At 41.6% G+C, this 18,412-nt stretch overlaps 2 protein-coding genes across 3 annotated transcripts; one reads left to right on the top strand and one right to left on the bottom strand.

Annotated features, from left to right (window-relative positions):
- The first annotated feature begins 4,939 nt into the window (after window positions 1-4,939).
- rcn3 (reticulocalbin 3, EF-hand calcium binding domain) lies at window positions 4,940-9,772 on the top strand. Of its 2 annotated transcripts, none has more exons than XM_048245840.1 (8): window positions 4,940-5,057; window positions 5,459-5,681; window positions 6,108-6,301; window positions 6,565-6,737; window positions 6,936-6,996; window positions 7,341-7,432; window positions 7,549-7,656; window positions 9,565-9,772. In XM_048245840.1, the coding sequence occupies exons 2-8, from the start codon at window positions 5,464-5,466 to the stop codon at window positions 9,670-9,672; spliced, it is 954 nt and encodes a 317-aa protein (XP_048101797.1). In that variant the 5' UTR covers window positions 4,940-5,057; window positions 5,459-5,463; the 3' UTR covers window positions 9,673-9,772. The 2 variants fall into 2 exon arrangements, with proteins under 2 accessions (XP_048101797.1, XP_048101799.1); XM_048245842.1 differs by lacking the exon at window positions 9,565-9,772 and adding an exon at window positions 7,921-9,046.
- Window positions 9,773-9,789: 17 nt separating this feature from the next.
- LOC125296138 (nitric oxide synthase interacting protein) lies at window positions 9,790-16,115 on the bottom strand. Its single transcript, XM_048245843.1, is given in 10 exon segments — window positions 9,790-10,038; window positions 10,164-10,272; window positions 10,474-10,544; window positions 10,657-10,688; window positions 10,691-10,772; window positions 11,314-11,486; window positions 12,873-13,008; window positions 13,451-13,532; window positions 15,234-15,339; window positions 15,733-16,115. Coding segments are annotated over 10 exon segments (933 nt in total). The 5' UTR covers window positions 15,803-16,115; the 3' UTR covers window positions 9,790-9,966.
- Between the last annotated feature and the right edge of the window lie 2,297 nt (window positions 16,116-18,412).

The following is an 18,412-nucleotide window of genomic DNA, read 5'->3' as shown; positions in this document are numbered from 1 at the left end:
AGAGAATTGTTGCAAATTGGAATGCATCAAAAGAGTTTTATTTCTATAGATGTTGTTTTCATAATTGGTGGAAGTTATAATTGAGGATGTATTGATTCATTAGATTAATTGCACAGCCCTTCTTGGAGAACTAGATTTAAATGGGTATATGACCTCTTTGCTTTGTTTGTGCAGACTGGTAATGTAAGACCTGGGTGATGACTAGGGATGTAACGGTATGAAAATGTAACCTCACGGTTATAGTGACCAAAATTATCACGGTTTTCGGTATTATCACGGTATTTCTAAAAGTGTGTTCAATATGTTCAGAAAGCACTAATAGGCCTACACAAGCTGAAATAGTTTCAAAAAGTGTCCCGTTCACTTTTTTCTTCATGTTTAATTGGATATGTACTTATAGCTTAACTTACCCTACCATAACTTGGAGTTTGCTGTTTCTGTTATTTGGATGCAATGAGTGAGACCAAAGTAAGCATTCAAAATAAAACTTTAGGGTACTGTATTCTCCTGATAACGTGAGTGGAATGGATTTAATGTGGACGTGAACATAAAAAGAAGCAGAGTGGCTACATGATACAGTGCACATTTTGCGGTGAAAAAGTTCCACCTTTTAAAATCAGGTGTAGCCTAATCCAAATCATAGTTAAAACCATCAATTAGACAACAGAATCAGTAGGGTACCAGTTTTGTTCCATTGTACCAGGCCTACTGTATGTCAAAAGCAGGCTCGGATGAAGCTGGGAAGGATTAAACACACGGTTTCCACACCGCGGTGATCAACAGTGATAATCATGATGTTTGAAATGAAAACGGTAATTATTATCGTCAACATTTTTATAGCGGTTTACCATTATACCGGTAATCGTTACATCCCTAGTGATGACATAGACTGTAACATTTCAATTTAGTCCTGTTTGGTAAAACTTTTGCCATTATGATTATAAATCACGGAGTTGAGAAGATTGTGAAGCAAAAAAAAGGGAAAACAGAAAAAGGTAGAAAGCCAATGTTTGATCTCGTCACAAATAAAAAGAAATTGAAAGAAAGTTTAAAGGGTCCATTGGATTATAACTTTGTGCAATCCCTGGTGGCTTGATGGATTATAACTTTGTGCAATCCCTGGTGGCTTGATGGATTATAACTTTGTGCAATCCATGGTGGCTTGATGAGCAATTTCTACCAAGCACTGGACTAATCCACTTCATACTGGATTCATTACTACACCCTTCTCAAAGTTAGCTCAGAGACTGCCTTCTCTACCGAACACATTAGGATACCTTCAATTTTTAAATGCTTTGCCGTGAATGGTGGCAAATACAACCCTCTTATTGTAGTTAAGTTTTGTAGTTTAGTTTGTGCCTTCAATAACCTGGCCAAACATATGAGTTGCACAAGTCTGTGATTGTAACTGCCCAAAAGTGTACCAACACTGGATTGAGCACACATAATATTGGCGCAGCGTCTGTGAGACCATGCACACAGAAGGCTGAGAGCCATGCAAGGAGAAGAGGAGACATAACGTGGAACACTGAGGGGGACGGAGCAGAAAGTTGCAGCGAGCTAGCGTCACCAGAGCAGGCCACAAACACGGCCGAGATGAGAGCAGAGACTGACAAGGAGGGCACAAGAAGGAAGGGGGTGGAGAAGGATGGCGTGCGGGAGGGGGGCACTGATGCCAGCTTACTTTATTTCCGGTTGATAGGACACCCCCATCCCTCCCCTCTTGCAATACACCCCCAACACACACACACACACACACACACACACACACACACACACACACACACCGCTGCCTTTCCACCCCAGCATCTCTGTGACTGAACTCATAAATCCGGTAGAGAATGCATAGGATGTAAAAACACATTGAAATGTGCATGTATTCATGTATATTGGCTTCAGGGAGAGAAAAAAAACATGACTTTGGGTCTTCTAGGTTTTTTCAATGTAAGTTTGTATGTTTTAATGTTTGCATGTAGTCATGTATTTCTCCGTTTGCTGTTCTATTTATGTGTCTCCTTTGACTGTGTATGTGTGTGTGTGTGTGTGTGTGTGTGTGTGTGTGTCTATGTCTGTGTGTATGTCTGTGTGTGTGTGTGTGTGTGTGTGTGTGTGTGTGTGTGTGCGTGCGCGCACACGCGTATGTGTGCATGCATGTGTGAGTATGTGTGTGTATGTGTGCGTGTGTTTGTGTTTGTGTGTGTATGTGTGTATGTGTGTGTAACTTAAATTTGTGCAGCTTTAGGGCACATTTTTTTCAGTGTCTTGTTAGTTCATCCCTGTCACCCTCTCTCCCTCTCTCTTACTGCTAGGGGGGAGGGGGAAGAGAGGTCACCATAGCAACAATGCCAGGACAAATTAACATCAACCCTTTAAAACAAAGAACAAGTGAATATATGTGTACGAAGGGGAGGGGGAAAAGCTTGTCCTTATACATGCATATGTCTATGTGTGTGCATATAGCTATAGCTAACGCACAACATTCAGTAGAAATCTTCCTAATGTTAACTCTGTCACTACTTGAGCAAGAGGAGGCAGATGAATGCTTATACACTGGTTATAAATGATTTATCATCCATCTTTGCCTCTTGCAGTCATCTCTCTATCTAAAGCTAAAGCACTTTCTGCTTTGTTTTGTCTTTCCCTTCTTTCCTCTCTCTCCCTCCCTCCATCCATCTCTCTCTCTCTCTCTCTCTCTCTCTGTGCCCTCGGGCTACACTATGGCACATCCTCCCTCCTCCCCCCCCTCTCTGGCCCTGTCACCTTCAATTGCTCCATGGAACTAGACACAGAGCCTCAGGCAAAGGAAGAGGAGAGAGAAAGAAATGGAGGGAGAGGACTAGAAAAATGAGGGAGGGAGAGAGGGAGGGAAAGACAGACTCACGGGGGGGGCAAGGGATGGGGAGGGACAAAGGAGGTAAGGGGAATCGGCAGGTAAACATTATGCATGTGCACAGCTGTGTGTGTGTGTGTGTGTGTGTGTGTGTGTGTGTGTGTGTGTGTAGAGATGGAGAGAGAGAGAGAGAGAGAAACTGGGTTACAACTGACTATGCTGCATGGTTTTCAGAAGATATTCTTTTTTCACTGACTTGCCCTCTCTGACCTAGTCAGTTACTCTAGGTGGGCTATGGTGAAACAGTGACAAGTGAGACTAAAATATTCCCATTAACAATGTAGAGTTACAAAATAACAGTGTACGTATGATTACTGAACAGCTTGAAGTAATGTAGTCCTAGCTTTTTTATAAAAGCTTTAGCAAATGAGGGGAAAAATACGAAATACGAGAGAAATAAATCTAGTCTGAAATAAATAGCCATGAGCAGCAACTTTTGGGGTCCAATCTATGTTCAAGACAGTCAAATCTAAAAAAGGTTGTAAGATTTAAACATTTCAACAGGTGAAAGAACACTGTTTGAACAGTAGAAATGTATTGTAAGATTTAATGGCGAAGTGAATTTTGAAGATAGACCAAATCATGTCAGAGAAAAATGCTTTGTAGCTTGTTGTAGTGATATCTTATGGTTGATTTACTTGAAATGGTGTTAATTATATATGCCATTTTAAATAATATAAATAATGACTGGCCATACAGACTTATATTGACTGCTAAAATTTGACTGGCTTTTGGTGGGCATTTTGAGAATTGGAACTACCAAATTTCACATTTTTCACATTTACATAAAAAAAGAGATGTTGAGATGTTGCACAGTGTCAGTGGCACGCACAGCACCCTTTATGTTAAAACATTCTATCTGCTCGTCACCTGATGCAATTGCATTGTTTAGCCATATTCTAATTGAGTATACCTGATTTTTTTTTTATTTATTACCAATGATATCTTTAATGCCATTTTCACTAGTCACAATGTCATTTTGGTTTTTCCGAATCACATTTTGGATATCTGGAACATTTATTTATTTATTTTTTATGTGCTACCACACATACACACACACATACACACACACACACACAAAATGGTCACTAGTAACAATGACTAGTGACCATTGGATTGCATCTGAAATGAGAATCCAATAGGAATTGAAGATTGTGGATTGGAAGAATGACTGTCTGAAACTGAAAGCCCATGACACCTGAATGGTAAAAGTAGTGTCATTTGTCATATGAACAATGATGAATTTGATGTCTGAGATGACACTTGTGGATAGGAAGAATGAACTTGTGTATATCTGACATGTTTATTTTGACTAGAAAGAATTTAATTATGGTTATGTGATACTACAAGCCTTGGAAATATTTAAATTACTTTTGACTTGTACAATCAAAGTAGTAGACATATTTTGACATTCTATTTCTATTGGCTTTATACTATTATCCATAAGAGTAAGTCTACTATAATATGGTATAATGTGGATGTCTGATTAGGCCTAAAGGATTGTGGTTCGATTAAATGTTAAAAGGACTTGCCATACGAAGCGTGCATTTAGCCTACATCGGCATCCTTCGAAATGGTCCACTGTGCCCTCGTGTGTCGATTGTGTGGAAAAACATCACTATTGAGCAGTAAAATTTAACATCACTTAACACTTGAGCTTTTCAATTTTTTTTATTTTAACGGTTATTATTTAGGTTACATCAGATCAACAGTTCCATCAGCCTACTCAAGAGAAGGGTCATGTTATGGGCAAGATTTGTGTTAAAACAGTAACTTCCATATTTTATTATTCACAACAAGCACTTACAGCTGATGGTTTTGATGCGTTAGGTCAGCTGTCATTGCACCATCAACATCTTCATCGTTGCTGTAAAAGTGTCCAATTTTCCTCATCCTCAACAACTTCGTACGCGCGCCCGCGTAGGACACGCTCGTTCGCGTGTCAACGTGGCGCTCTTTAGCCAGTCAAAATAAGACACTTTCTTTGTCCCTCCCAATTTGATCAGTCTATTGGCTAATCCCTATGCCAATTCTTCAGGTAGCAGTCGTGGTTTTAACCATAACACCGCCCCATCGATGTCTGCTTTTAAGAGACAGTAAAGTGCCAACGCGTATACTTCCACAAATCTGAGGAAACGCAACAGTTGCCTGTTCCACTGATAAATTGGTAAGATTCCTTCATTATCTCACCTATCGTCATAGTTATGTGTGTTGTGTAAAGGTTTTTGCTAATCTGTTGCACCGTTACTTGATTTGTAACTTGGCCAAGACAAAAAATGATGCAAAACACACACGATTTGAAATAAGTTAGATAGTCTGGCTACAAGCCGTGCCATTATACTACTTCGGCGACAATAGTTAAAGTAGCCTACCATGACAAACAGGTCTAACGGTATTTGGTGGTGGAAGAATTAATGAATTGTTTCGTTATTTAATGGAATATGCTCCACACGTCTGCAAACAATCTAGAACAGGCTTCACATTTTAAAGTTGGCTGTTTTTGGTGAATTGAATCCATTTGTTGAACCATTTATACCGGTCTCTATTAACATTCTCTCCATTCCTCAGGGAAGATGCAGTCACTGCTATTGCTGGCAACCCTGACTGTGTTGGTCGGGGTCACACTGACCGTACCTGCGCAGGAAAAACGAGTGCATCATCAACGTGACCTTAGTGACCATGCCCACGACGATTCCCATGGATACCAGTATGATCACGAGGCCTTCCTGGGCAAAGAGGAATCCAAAACCTTTGACCAGCTGACCCCAGAGGAAAGCAAAACCCGGTTGGGGTAAGACAACTCTGTACTCCACATCCATGATTATGCTCCGAATTATCTGTAGTCTATATTCTATGGTGGAGGGGAAATAGACATGCAATGCAGAGTAATGAAATCCTCTGGGCCTGGGAGTGGTGGGTGGTAATGTGTCTGACTGTTGCAGCAGCCAGGGGTGTCACTTAAAGAAGAGATGGGTGGAGCTCCAGCCTATGGAATGGCATTAGCTGTACTTTCTTAGATGTATGAGCTGAGCACCAAGTCTTATCCACAGTGGTGTGGTAGGAAGACACACATTGCTCCACCAAACTGTCAGAATTTAGGAAATTCCAACCATTTAATGTTAACACTATTTGAAGCTTTTGTTTTGTTGTTGTTGTTGTGCTGTTCAGCTGGTCAGTCTGGTCACCACCGTGGTCTGCACTTGTAATTCTTCTACAGAAAAATTGTGGACCGCATTGACACAGACAAGGATGGGCTGGTCAGCCATTCAGAGCTGCACTACTGGATCAAACACAGACAGAGGAGGTACATCCAGGAGAATGTGGACAAACATTGGAAAGAGTATGACCAGAATAAGGATGGGAAGATTGCATGGGAGGAGTACAAGAACACCACCTATGGATATTATCTCAGTAAGGGTTAATTTGTTGTTCTGAGTTAATCTAATAATCCCAGAAACGATTAAAGCACACCCAAACAGGGTGGTAAGGGGGACCAGTTATCTCCAGACAGATTAAAATAAATCTTCACATTTCCAAATGTTCATATATTCACAAAGCACATAATTTCCAAAGTGTATCACAGCACAGTGCAGATGCAGTTTCCTCAGTACATAAAGATCTCCTGGTGTTTAATGTGAAGTACAGACTTAATTGTTCACTCTTTTGAACCACAGATGATGAGTTTGATGATGTTGATGACAAAGCCAGCTACAAGACCATGCTGAAGCGCGATGAGAGGCGATTCAAAGCCGCTGACCGCGATGGGGACCTCATTGCCACTAGAGAGGAATTCACTGCCTTCCTCCACCCTGAGGACTACGACCACATGAAGGACATCATCGTCCAGGTGAGACACCAAACTCTGCTTCCTTATTCCCCATGAAGTGACTAGATAGCCCTCCACATTTTTGGAGGAGACAGTGGGAAATGAAGGGTTTAGAGGGGACGTTACTGAAAGGAGATGATCAGAGGTGTTGTCTTGCACATTATTGTTACTGTGGAAGGCATAGGATATCTCTAATCGTCTTTACCTGATTCATTGCAGGAAACTCTTGAAGACATTGACACGAATGGTGATGGCAAGATCAACCTGCACGAGTACATTGGTATGGTTGCCATTCATGTCTGGTAGCACAGATCAAAATGACACAGCTGTTGATAAGAACATCAGAGTTAGTCATGTCACAATATTTTTGTCTCCCATCAGGTTCAAAACAACCGTATGCTGTTTTATATCTGCTGTATTCTATTTCTTAGTGATTTTGTCTTCATACTGTGTCTACTTGGACCCTTTCTGACAGAAGCATAATCAGCACAGATGAATTGTAAATGCGTTTATACCCACCAACCCCATAGCTTGAAATGATAACTTCATTATCTGAAATACTAGATCTTTCCACCATGGGAATTTAGTCTAGGTGCTTGTGTGCGTGTCCATCATATCCTTTAGGTGATATGTACACCCCGGGGGATGGGGAGAGTGAACCCGACTGGGTCCAGACGGAGAAGAAACACTTCTTAGAGTTCAGGGACACAAATAAGGTATGGTGTGGACATCTACACCTTAGTTGTAGAAGCTTATTGAAACTGTATGTTAGATCCTTCCCTGACACGGAAATTGAATGTAAAGCCCACATTGTGTCCTTGTCCAACTGAAGGATGGCTTGCTGGATGCTGGTGAGGTGGCTAACTGGATCCTGCCTGGAGAAGTAGACCATGCAGATAATGAAGCAAGACATCTAATCCACGAGACGGACACAAATAAGGTACGGAACAGAAAATTACTTATTTCACTGAACACGGACATGCAATTTTTTTTTTTTTTTGTTAAATGGTAAGGGACTCTGCTATGAATAATTTGCCAATTTTGCCAATTTTTATTAATTGAAAATGTCCCTCTTCTCCCTCTGTCCCATCAACACTCTTTCTTCATTTCCTCTACTTAATTCTTTCCCCTTTTCCATCCAATTCATTCTGAATCACTTTCAAATGGATGGGCGGCACCTGTTTCTTCATGACACCCTGCGCAGGATGAGAAAATCTCCAAGAAAGAAATTTTAGCCAATTGGAACATGTTTGTGGGGAGCCAAGCAACCAATTATGGTGAAGACCTCACCAGGAAACACGACGAGCTCTGATCCCATCACCCAGTTTCGGGACAGAGTGAATTGGGATAGCGGGTGGGGGTTAGGTTGTTTAAAAAGTTGTAGGGATTAGGAAAGGTACAATATTCATGGAGTTGACTGTTACTATTACTTATGGGATCTGTTACGTCTACATGGGTGGGGAGGGGAGGGGTGTTTTATGACCTATTGTGGCCTTAATTGAAGGGCCATTGAGCACTGAACTTTTAAGTTGAGGATTGCTCAAATGTGAAGTGTGGTGGCCTTAAACATCTTTTTATTTAAGCCATATCCAGATTCAACAGGTTGAATATCCATATCCAATCCAGAGTTTACTGCTCACTAACTGCAATTTCAGTTTCAGTCCCTTAATCCTGAAAGACCATACACTGTTAGATTGTGGATAACCATAGGCTACAGATACTCGTTAACTAAACTGTGCCTTTAGCATGATTTTGAGATTTCTGTCAGGAATGTGTCCACGGAGAGCCTAGGCAGCCTATGATTCCACACACTCCATTCGTGTGCAGATGATTGTGTTGTACAGATACACTATTTACATATTAGTGTTTGAAGGACTGGTTTATGTTTCTGGGTCAACCATGTGTGAGGGGGTAGGAGAGGTATGGGGGTTTTTTTTATGGGAAGGGAGGTCCAAGGTGTTGAAAAAGGAATATTCCATTGGGGGATAAGTCACAAAATGTGTTTAGATAACAGATCATTTTTTACACACGTACACAGAACACAAAGAGATACACTCCATTAATTCACTCACAGGTCAGCTTGTTGAACAGCTGAACCCTCTCACACAGGTGCACACACACTCCGTGTTCTGCTTTCCATGCTACACACTCACGCACATCTGCAAAGCAGAATCCGCCCAAAGGCAGTTAGAATGCATTGTGGAGGAGAATGAAAAACAAGGAGGCAGTTGGAGACATTAGTAGGAGAAGAAAGTGACTATCACTGTTTTCTAGTGGAACATTTTTCTCTCTGTGAATTCTCAATAAAGCCATGTTGGTTTAAATCAAAATTGCTTCATAATTCCTCTTGATTTTATTCCTTTTAATTATTTTACTGAAAGTATTTACTTTTCTAATCAGAATCTGTTTTGAATCTTTTTATTTTCCTCCAAAGATTTGTCACAAATTAACTTGCTAGCAAAATAGCCATAGAAGCTCAAAATAAAAATGGCTCTATTTTCTTTTACTATTTTTTTTTTGTATCTGAAAGGATGTAGTCTCCCATTTTTCTGAATCCAAATGTACATATTATAACTTTATCTGTGCTCTTACCAAAACATTAATTGTTAGACATGCAGCATTGAGGTGCGGTTAAATGTAAAATGTACTCTTGCCAAGTTAATTGCACATTTGTTGCAAGATACTATGAGCCCTTGGCCTGAATGGAGGTGGAAGAGTTCTGAGAGTAGGAAACCATATAATGCTTGCCTTTTTTGCCATCCTACAGCTTTGATGTCTGTCTTTCTACACAATTTGTGTCTCAACCCCCACTCCTCCTCCACCTCTCATTCCTTTCTTGTCTCTAAAGGATGGCCAGCTCTCCCATGATGAGATCATGGAGAGGGTGGATGAACTGAAGATCAGTACTATCACTGACTATGGCCTGCTCATATTGGGAGAACATGACGAGCTCTGAGATGTTGACACAGTGTTACACACATATAGCCATTATTAAAAAAGATAAGAGGGGACACACATTCTTATTTAAAGTAGGACTGAACTTTCCATTTATTTAAAAAAAAAAAAAAAAAAAATCTACATCGTGAATGTGTTTAAATTTATGTGTGTTTGATATTTGTATTGAAAAAAAAATGAAATAAACAAACACAAACTTAACAACAAATTCATGTACAGTTTCAAATTTCATAATTCAAACAGGAAAACGGTACACAAAAGAATGTTTACACGGACACCACTCTACCTCCGCCTCTCACGCCTGCATGACAGGACGGGCCTCTTTAGCCCTGAGGTCCACTCCTGATCCTGCAAAGCCCGTTCCTCCCTGAGAGAGGAACGGAAGAAGAAACACAACAATCAGTTGTAGAGTACTCTGTTTTTGTCAAGCTAAAATGTGCAGTGCTAAAATGTGCGTTGTATGTGCAGTGCACACATACAACATTCTCTTACCCTCTGAAGAACAATGATGTCTTTTTCCTTTAGTTTTTCTCCATTTACTGGATCAATCATGTCTTTTCGAATCAGCTTCTCCACGCACTCCAATGTAACCACAGCTCCTCTGAGTGAGAGAGAAGGGGCGGGCGTATGTAAGAGAGAGCACATACAAGTTTAATGTATTGTGGTAGCCATTGGAAAAAAAAAAAGGAAAATCATGAAAAAAGTAAAAAGAAACAAGTATATCAAATAGTAGGCTGCAACAAAGGTCTGAAAATGGATTCAAACAAATGTGCTAACAAACTCAAAAGGCAGCATCACTCACGAGGGGCGGAGTACAGCACATGGGAGCGAATTACCCAGCGTGTCTTTGGTAACAGCACACACATAGCGATCCTATGGATAACAAGACAAACACACGTTTGGAACAGTCTGTGACAACAAACAAGGATAGGGGTGCTGTGGTGGATCTATTAGAGGGAAATGTGTAAGGGCAGAGGACACTCACCTGGCGTGTGAGTAACTTCACCCTGTCCAGGAGGGGTCCAGAGGAGTGAAGCGCACAGTGACCAGCTCATTCATCTTCAGAGGGCGCCCGGACATCGGACACAGCACTGTCTTATCCTAAAGAAAAAGAAAAGAGAGATGACCAGTCACTAAATATCTACATTGGGGCTCTCTCATCATCTTCGGGGGCACAGTGACCGTGAAAATTTGTTTTAAGTCCACAGAGCACCATACAGTGCACACAAAGAGGACATGGCACTTTTCAACTGTGGAGAAGAAAACCTGCCAAGAGGATGTGTACACAACAGAATCTATCCCAAGGTCAAAGCACTGTCCTCAGATAACCTTTTCACTAGGTGGCAGGGATCTCTAAGCTTTTACTAAACTATGACTGTATTAACCCCAAGTGGATTTTTAAATTAGCCTACATCTACAAGACTAGACATTCATACAGTTCACACAGCAGGTGCAATTTGGAACAAGATGCAAAACAAAACATCAACAACAACAAAACTGCTATGCCCAGAAAGGGAAAGGAATTTGCCACAACGTGGCCAGTTCTAGCTGTTTTCAAGAATGATTTGCCTCACAGGGAAGCTGTAAAAACAGAAGCATGATCAATCATCAATTCATCATCACTTGTGAATCATCTACTCACTGGTTTCTTCACTGCTGTAGGCTTAGCTTCTGGAGTGAGACTGGGGATCCAGAAACTTGGCAACGCTGAGGTGGAACTAATGCTGGAGCCAGAGCTAGAGCCCGCAACTGCTGAATCTGATCCAGCGGTACTGCCCATGGCTTTTGACCCATTCTGAGCGGCTCCATCTTTACCTGGAGAGGACATGGGGATGGACAGAGAGCCACTGTAAGCACACAGCTCAACCAGTACAGGGCCAGCTCTAGCTGCTCTCAACCAGTACAGGGCCAGCTCTAGCTGCTCTCAACCAGTACAGGGCCAGCTCTAGCTGCTCTCAACCAGTACAGGGCCAGCTCTGGCTGCTCTCAGCCAGTACAGGGCCAGCTCTAGCTGCTCTCAACCAGTACAGGGCCAGCTCTAGCTGCTCTCAACCAGTACAGGGCCAGCTCTGGCTGCTCTCAGCCAGTACAGGGCCAGCTCTAGCTGCTCTCAACCAGTACAGGGCCAGCTCTAGCTGCTCTCAACCAGTACAGGGCCAGCTCTAGCTGCTCTCAACCAGTACAGGGCCAGCTCTAGCTGCTCTCAACCAGTACAGGGCCAGCTCTGGCTGCTCTCAGCCAGTACAGGGCCAGCTCTGGCTGCTCTCAGCCAGTACAGGGCCAGCTCTAGCTGCTCTCAACCAGTACAGGGCCAGCTCTAGCTGCTCTCAACCAGTACAGGGCCAGCTCTAGCTGCTCTCAACCAGTACAGGGCCAGCTCTAGCTGCTCTCAACCAGTACAGGGCCAGCTCTAGCTGCTCTCAACCAGTACAGGGCCAGCTCTAGCTGCTCTCAACCAGTACAGGGCCAGCTCTAGCTGCTCTCAACCAGTACAGGGCCAGCTCTAGCTGCTCTCAACCAGTACAGGGCCAGCTCTAGCTGCTCTCAACCAGTACAGGGCCAGCTCTAGCTGCTCTCAACCAGTACAGGGCCAGCTCTAGCTGCTCTCAACCAGTACAGGGCCAGCTCTAGCTGCTCTCAACCAGTACAGGGCCAGCTCTAGCTGCTCTCAACCAGTACAGGGCCAGCTCTAGCTGCTCTCAACCAGTACAGGGCCAGCTCTAGCTGCTCTCAACCAGTACAGGGCCAGCTCTAGCTGCTCTCAACCAGTACAGGGCCAGCTCTGGCTGCTCTCAGCCAGTACAGGGCCAGCTCTAGCTGCTCTCAACCAGTACAGGGCCAGCTCTAGCTGCTCTCAACCAGTGCTGAGTCACATTACCATTTTGTTTCAATGACCAGACCAAACATCAACACAAGATCCATAGCTATAAATTCCATTTAGGATCATCAGAATTTCTTCTTCAGTGTCAAGTCTTCTCTGCTAATATTAGAAGATCATACCAAATAATGTCACACTTTTATGTGTTAGAATGTTAAAAATAAGGGTGAAGATTAAATAAACAAAGACATTCTCAGGAAAAGATTTCTTGGGAAGAATCATGTATCGTTGTGCCTCAACTCCTCTCACAGGGCACTCATGCTAACTAAGCTCCCTAATGGCCAGACAGTAAAGCTGCTCTTCAGGCTGCCTTCAGTGCACACCTGAGGTGAAGGGGTTGATGGGCTTGGACACAATGCTGCCCTCGTTCTTCTTGAAGTTCTTCACTCGCTCGCGCTGCTCAGATGTGGCTTCCAGGTGGTTCTCACTCCGCTGAGCCTTCTTCTGCTTCTCATATGCCTGCACGAGAGACAACCAGAAGGATAGCTTAGCACCAGGGTATGAAAAGGGACCATTTCATATCTCATCCAAGCATATTGATATAATGTTAATGATGTTTTGCAACCTGTTTTTACAGTTTTCCTCAGTCGCTTTGGTGCCTTTAACATAAATGTTTGCACAACAAGTGCATTTCTCAAGATAATTTGTGCAAACCGCACCATACAGTGGATTAGCTGCAAACACACACACACAAAAGCACAGAAGCAAACACACAGAAGCAAATGTGCAAGCATGAATGTGCTAAAGAATTTGCTGTTTGTCCGAAGTAATAAGAAATTGTTTTATGATTGCCACACGTTACAAAATGATGTGGAGGTTGAACTAGTAGTTTTGAAAAATGCACCAAAGTGATTGAGAAAAATTGTAAACTAACTACTTATGGGAGCAATGCAGTTCAAACCTTCATTTTTTTGGCAATCTCTGTCTTTCTGTGCAGGATGTACTCCAGGATGGCTTCTTTTTCATACAAATATCCATCAGGACTAGACGGTGACAACAATATGTATTTGGTTACAAACACAAAGGTAAGCTTTCATTATAAGAGTTCAGTTCAGAGTTCAGAGATTTAATCATCACATACATAGTTATTAGCCTGGCTAGCGCCACCACTTCTCAATGAGACGTGGTCTGGGAACCAAACGTTCATTTTCTCGTATTTGAAAAAAATGCCCAGATCCGTTTATTGGGTGCCCGCGGATGTCTATCAAATGTGTCTGTGCATAGCTCATCATCGTCTTGCTTTCCCCCTGTTCTGTGATTGGTTCCCTATCTCAGGCGAAAATTTGCTCTATGGTCTCCAGGCTGCCTTAGCAGCGTGAATCAAATCGTGCGCAAGGCAGCATGGGAACACCCAGGCTACATAGTTATATCAACAAGCAGTGAAATGTAAGCCTGGTTAGCTTTATGACTGTGTTAAGTAGAAAGAATCTAAGTAAAACAGATAGGATTAAAAACAGAAGTTAATAAATAATTCAATAAAATAATAAAGTGACATGAATAATAATAATAATAATAATAATAATAAATAAATAAATAAATAATGTTATTAAAATAGAGTCCATGGTATTCATAAGAGTGGGCATGTCCATGTTGAGGAGTCTAATGGCCTGAGGGAAATAGCTTTTCTCTCAGTTTTGGCCATCAAACTGCAGAAACGCTTGCCTGACTTCAAGAAACTGAACAGACAGTTACTGGGATGGGTGGAGTCCTTTATGATTTTAGCGCACCGCTCTCTGCAAGGCTTTGCGGTCTCGTGTAAAACGCTTGGGGGAACCTGAATTTCCACAATGGTCTTAGATGGTACATTCGTTTTTCTGGCTTTTTTAACCTGAGTTTGGATGCGAGTAGCCCAGGTCAGGTCCTCAGAGCTGTGCACTCCCAGATATGTAAAACCACTTTCCTTTTCCACTGTCAATATGCCTAAGGGTGGTATGAAGGACATGAGATGGCATCCTCAGTAGATCTATTAGATCAGTAAGCAAATTGCAGTGGGTCAATAGTGTTGGGGATGGAGGAGCAGATGATGTTTTTAATAAGTCTCTCAAACACCATCACTATTGATGTGAGGGCTATAGGTCGTTGGTCGTTCAGGCATGAGGGCTTGTTATTTTTTGGCACCGGGACTATAACTGATTGTTTAAAACAAGTCGGGACCACTGACTGAGTTAAAGTGTCATTGGAGATAGATGTAAACACTCTAGACAGCTGATCAGCACAGGATCTCAACACGCAACTAGAGATGTCGTCAGGGCTGGTATTCTGTCAGTTAAGCTGCCTTCCTAATGTTAAGCCGTTTCAAACCTTTCCAAACCTCGTCTTCCGACATAGAGATCACATACTATGACAAAACAATTTGATATTGATAAGTTATGTAGAACTGTTCTTTATGAGGAGTCCCTGACTCTTTATGAGGAGTCCCTGGAGATTGTGAAGTAATAAATCATGTGTTGTAGCTACAGAACAGTCTATGGTAGCTACTGAGCATAGCATAGGAACAATGACAAGATTCTGAGAGAATGCTGAACAGGTGGTTGTGATGTCATTCAGAACGTTTGGGTTGTGGCAGTGGTTATGGCCATAGACTGTAAAAAATATTTATGACAGGAGGTTGGAGAGAGCTCTGGGTTAATTTGTACAGTCTGCTTGTGAAGTCATAAGGGTTGGATACGTTTGAACAGACTTACGTAACAACGGGGTCTCTGCATGGCTGCAGCGAGAGGCAGCAACAATCGAAATCTTTGATGGCGTCTTTTCCCAGACGAACGCTTTGAGTCCCATAACCTGATGCAGCTGGAGATTAAATAGCAAAAATAAACAAAACACGTCAACACGCGGACTAAATGGAGACTGGATACTAGTTACAAAACGCCCTATCAATTCTTTCCCCTTTGCTTTTCAGTTGGTTAACCTGACTATGAATGTTAATCTACGCGGAGACCAGGTGTAGGCCTACCTACTACCTAACTTACAGTAAACTTGTGTAAATGTGTCTAACGGAGGTAACGTTGACATCATACGCTTACTAACACGCAATTACAGCCTGCATTTGATGAATCACTGAGACAGTCAAAAATGAATTATTATTGGAAATAATGTGGCTGGGCAATTAAAACCCGTGAGTTAACTCGACCTGCTAGCAAACTGACTTTGACGTTGACGACATGACATTTTATACTCTCTTACCTGTGTCTTTCTTCTTTTCGTGGTAGGTGTAAACGGCACCAGCTGTGCAGTTCTTCCCGTGGCGTGTCATTGCAGCACAATTTAGGAAACAACTTTGAAATAAACAGAAACTTTAAAGCCTATCTATCTGATGAAGGGAATTATTGTTAGCAAACAGTTTCTTGCTATGCTAGTTAACAGATACGCTAGCTAGTTAAAGTAGCAAAATCATACAAAATTCGCCTGAAATTTCCTCTCAGATTCTTACTTAGGCAAAAAAAGTGTTATAACACCGATTAAACCTTCTATAGCATGGTTAACATATAAGAATATAACATAACATGTTGGTTAGCGCTGTGCTACAGACAGAGGCAACTCTGCTTAGATATAAACGGTGCACTCCTAATATCGCCTCCCCTATGCACAAGTCTCTTGTATATGGTTCCGGATGACATTAGTGCCTCAAATTGATCAGTGCTCAGTGATACAGTGATATGAAATATACAGTTGCAGTAACCATTGGCCAGAGTAACGAAAGTTACGAAATACATTTATACTCACGTTACTGTATTGAGTATTTTTTCTGTGTATTTTGTATTTTTTAAGTAGTTTATAAAATCTGTATTTTAAATTTTACTTGATTACATTTTGAGTGAAGTATTGTACTTCGCTACATCAAAAATCCCATCCGTTACTTGAGTAAAAAACAAGACTAACGGAAAGGGAGAGAAAATGACATGACATGAATCAAGACATGCAGTCTTTCTGAAAGTGATGGAGACTGGATCACGAAATGCATCAGATTAGCCTAACCTATGAAAGTGTATTTTCCGCTATTCCAATCGGTTGTCTCAGTTCGTTTTAGCACTAATGATTGCGGAGATATTTAAGCAAACACCATGGGATTTCGTGTTTTGACGTTTGTGCTCACCTTTCTTTGGAAAGAAGTTTATTAGCAGTTGTTTCCCCTCCTTTTGATGTCTCTCTTTTTCCTGTTTTGGCCTTTGTGTTTAGTAACCTGACTTGGCTTTCTTGGAAAAGACATTGCACCAACAACAAAACAATTAGCGGTCCACTACTAGCGATGCTCAACTAAATAAACAAAAGATAGACTACCTTATGAATCGTGCAGGCGGACTAAACCATTTAGCTCTTTAGCAAGGGAGAGTGAGAGTGACCTTACACAGTTTTCACCAGTGTTGGGAAAGTTACTGAAAATTAGTAATTAGTTACAGTTACTAGTTTCAAAAGTAATTGAATTACCTTACCAATTACTGTATATCAAAAGTAATTAGTTACTAGAGAAAGTAACTTTTGAGTTACTTTTAAGTCTGCTTAAAATGTCAATATGAACAGTAGGCCTACTGTCACACAATAAACCTAATTTTTAGACCTATTTATTGTAGTTTCAACGGGCCTTCAAATCAATAGCCTTGTGCATGAGTTCTCAAACTTTTTCCGACCACAAAACATTCTACAATGCATGAAGGCTTCCCTGACCTTGTTTTGTGCCACCCTCACCATCTAGGTGGTTTGATAGATATGTACAGCACACTGCCTACTGCTTGCCTTCTACTACTGCATGGTATGCATGGTGGTGCACTGACACTGAATTCTGCAATATAGTAAGTTATTCTTATCATTATTATTGCAATCCTTCTGTAGGCTACATGGAATGAGTTCAATGGGATGTAATGTGAAACAATGTTAAATGGCTTATTTTCAAAGCAGTCATTGTCTGCTCACACACACATACAACCTTAGGTTATCCTCATCCTGCTTTGAACACAGTTGTATTATATAGCATTTTAAACACCACCAGTTTGGGAAAAGCCTGCGCTTCACAAGTGCTGACCTACCGAAATAAGTTCTAACGTGCATCCGAGGGTTTGGGGTTGTCGCGCACTATGCAGAAGGTTACTCTTCGGCTGATAAGGTGTTCCAGAGAGAAGTTGCATGTTCTGTCGCAGACAAATGAATCCATAACACCACGGACGTCAATTCCGATGTAAACATACTGTGCAAATAACTCAAGTCGCTGTAGTATGTACGGTAGGCTATTTGGAGGTTTCTTTATCTGGTAAGGAAATCTGCAATTTCCTCGGAGTTAAACGTGTTGCTTGCGTGCCAAGTCTATATATAGGCTACTGTATGTAGGCCTATTGGTGTTAATGGCGTGGCTATGTTAATGAGAAATTGATATAGGCCTAACGAAGCTTTTGCGCAATAGGCGAAAAAGAGCAGAGATAAAATAAACAACAATGCGCTTTTACTGTAGTGGAGCTTAGGAGATGGAAACGAAAGGGAAAAGGCTTTTAAGATCCCCATTTAAATTGTAGCCATAATGCACCCGTGTGTGTTTTAGCATAAATACGAAATAAGGAGGAATGTGAGGAGGCTCCTATTAAATGTAAAGAATGCATCTGCAATCTAAACATGTACACAATCGCTGGAAACACAGCTAATGTCGGGAGACGTTAGATCAGAAGCAGCAAATGTGCATCTGTCATCTTGTCTGCAGTCGTTCATTCAAGATCAACAGAGTAACGCAAATAACGAACTCTTTGAAATTTCAGTAACTGTAATTGCGTTACTTGATTTACAAAAATACTTCGTTACATGCTCATTATCACTAAAAGTAGTGGAATTACAGTAACGCGTTACTTTGTAACGCATTACTCCCAACACTGGTTTTCACTAT

Source organism: Alosa alosa, chromosome 6, assembly GCF_017589495.1.
Source record: "Alosa alosa isolate M-15738 ecotype Scorff River chromosome 6, AALO_Geno_1.1, whole genome shotgun sequence".
NCBI classification, from domain to species: Eukaryota; Metazoa; Chordata; class Actinopteri; order Clupeiformes; family Clupeidae; genus Alosa; species Alosa alosa.
This window is presented reverse-complemented; position numbering and strand designations above follow the sequence as displayed.

What these genes read in the sequence shown, in the direction of transcription:
- rcn3 (XM_048245840.1), top strand. Translation starts at nt 5,464, where the DNA reads ATGCAGTCACTGCTATTGCTGGCAACCCTGACTGTGTTGGTCGGGGTC. An exon ending in CACCTATGGATATTATCTCA is followed by an intron (nt 6,302 to 6,564) that starts GTAAGGGTTAAT and finishes TTTGAACCACAG; the next exon opens with ATGATGAGTTTGATGATGTT. An exon ending in TGAAGGACATCATCGTCCAG is followed by an intron (nt 6,738 to 6,935) that starts GTGAGACACCAA and finishes GATTCATTGCAG; the next exon opens with GAAACTCTTGAAGACATTGA.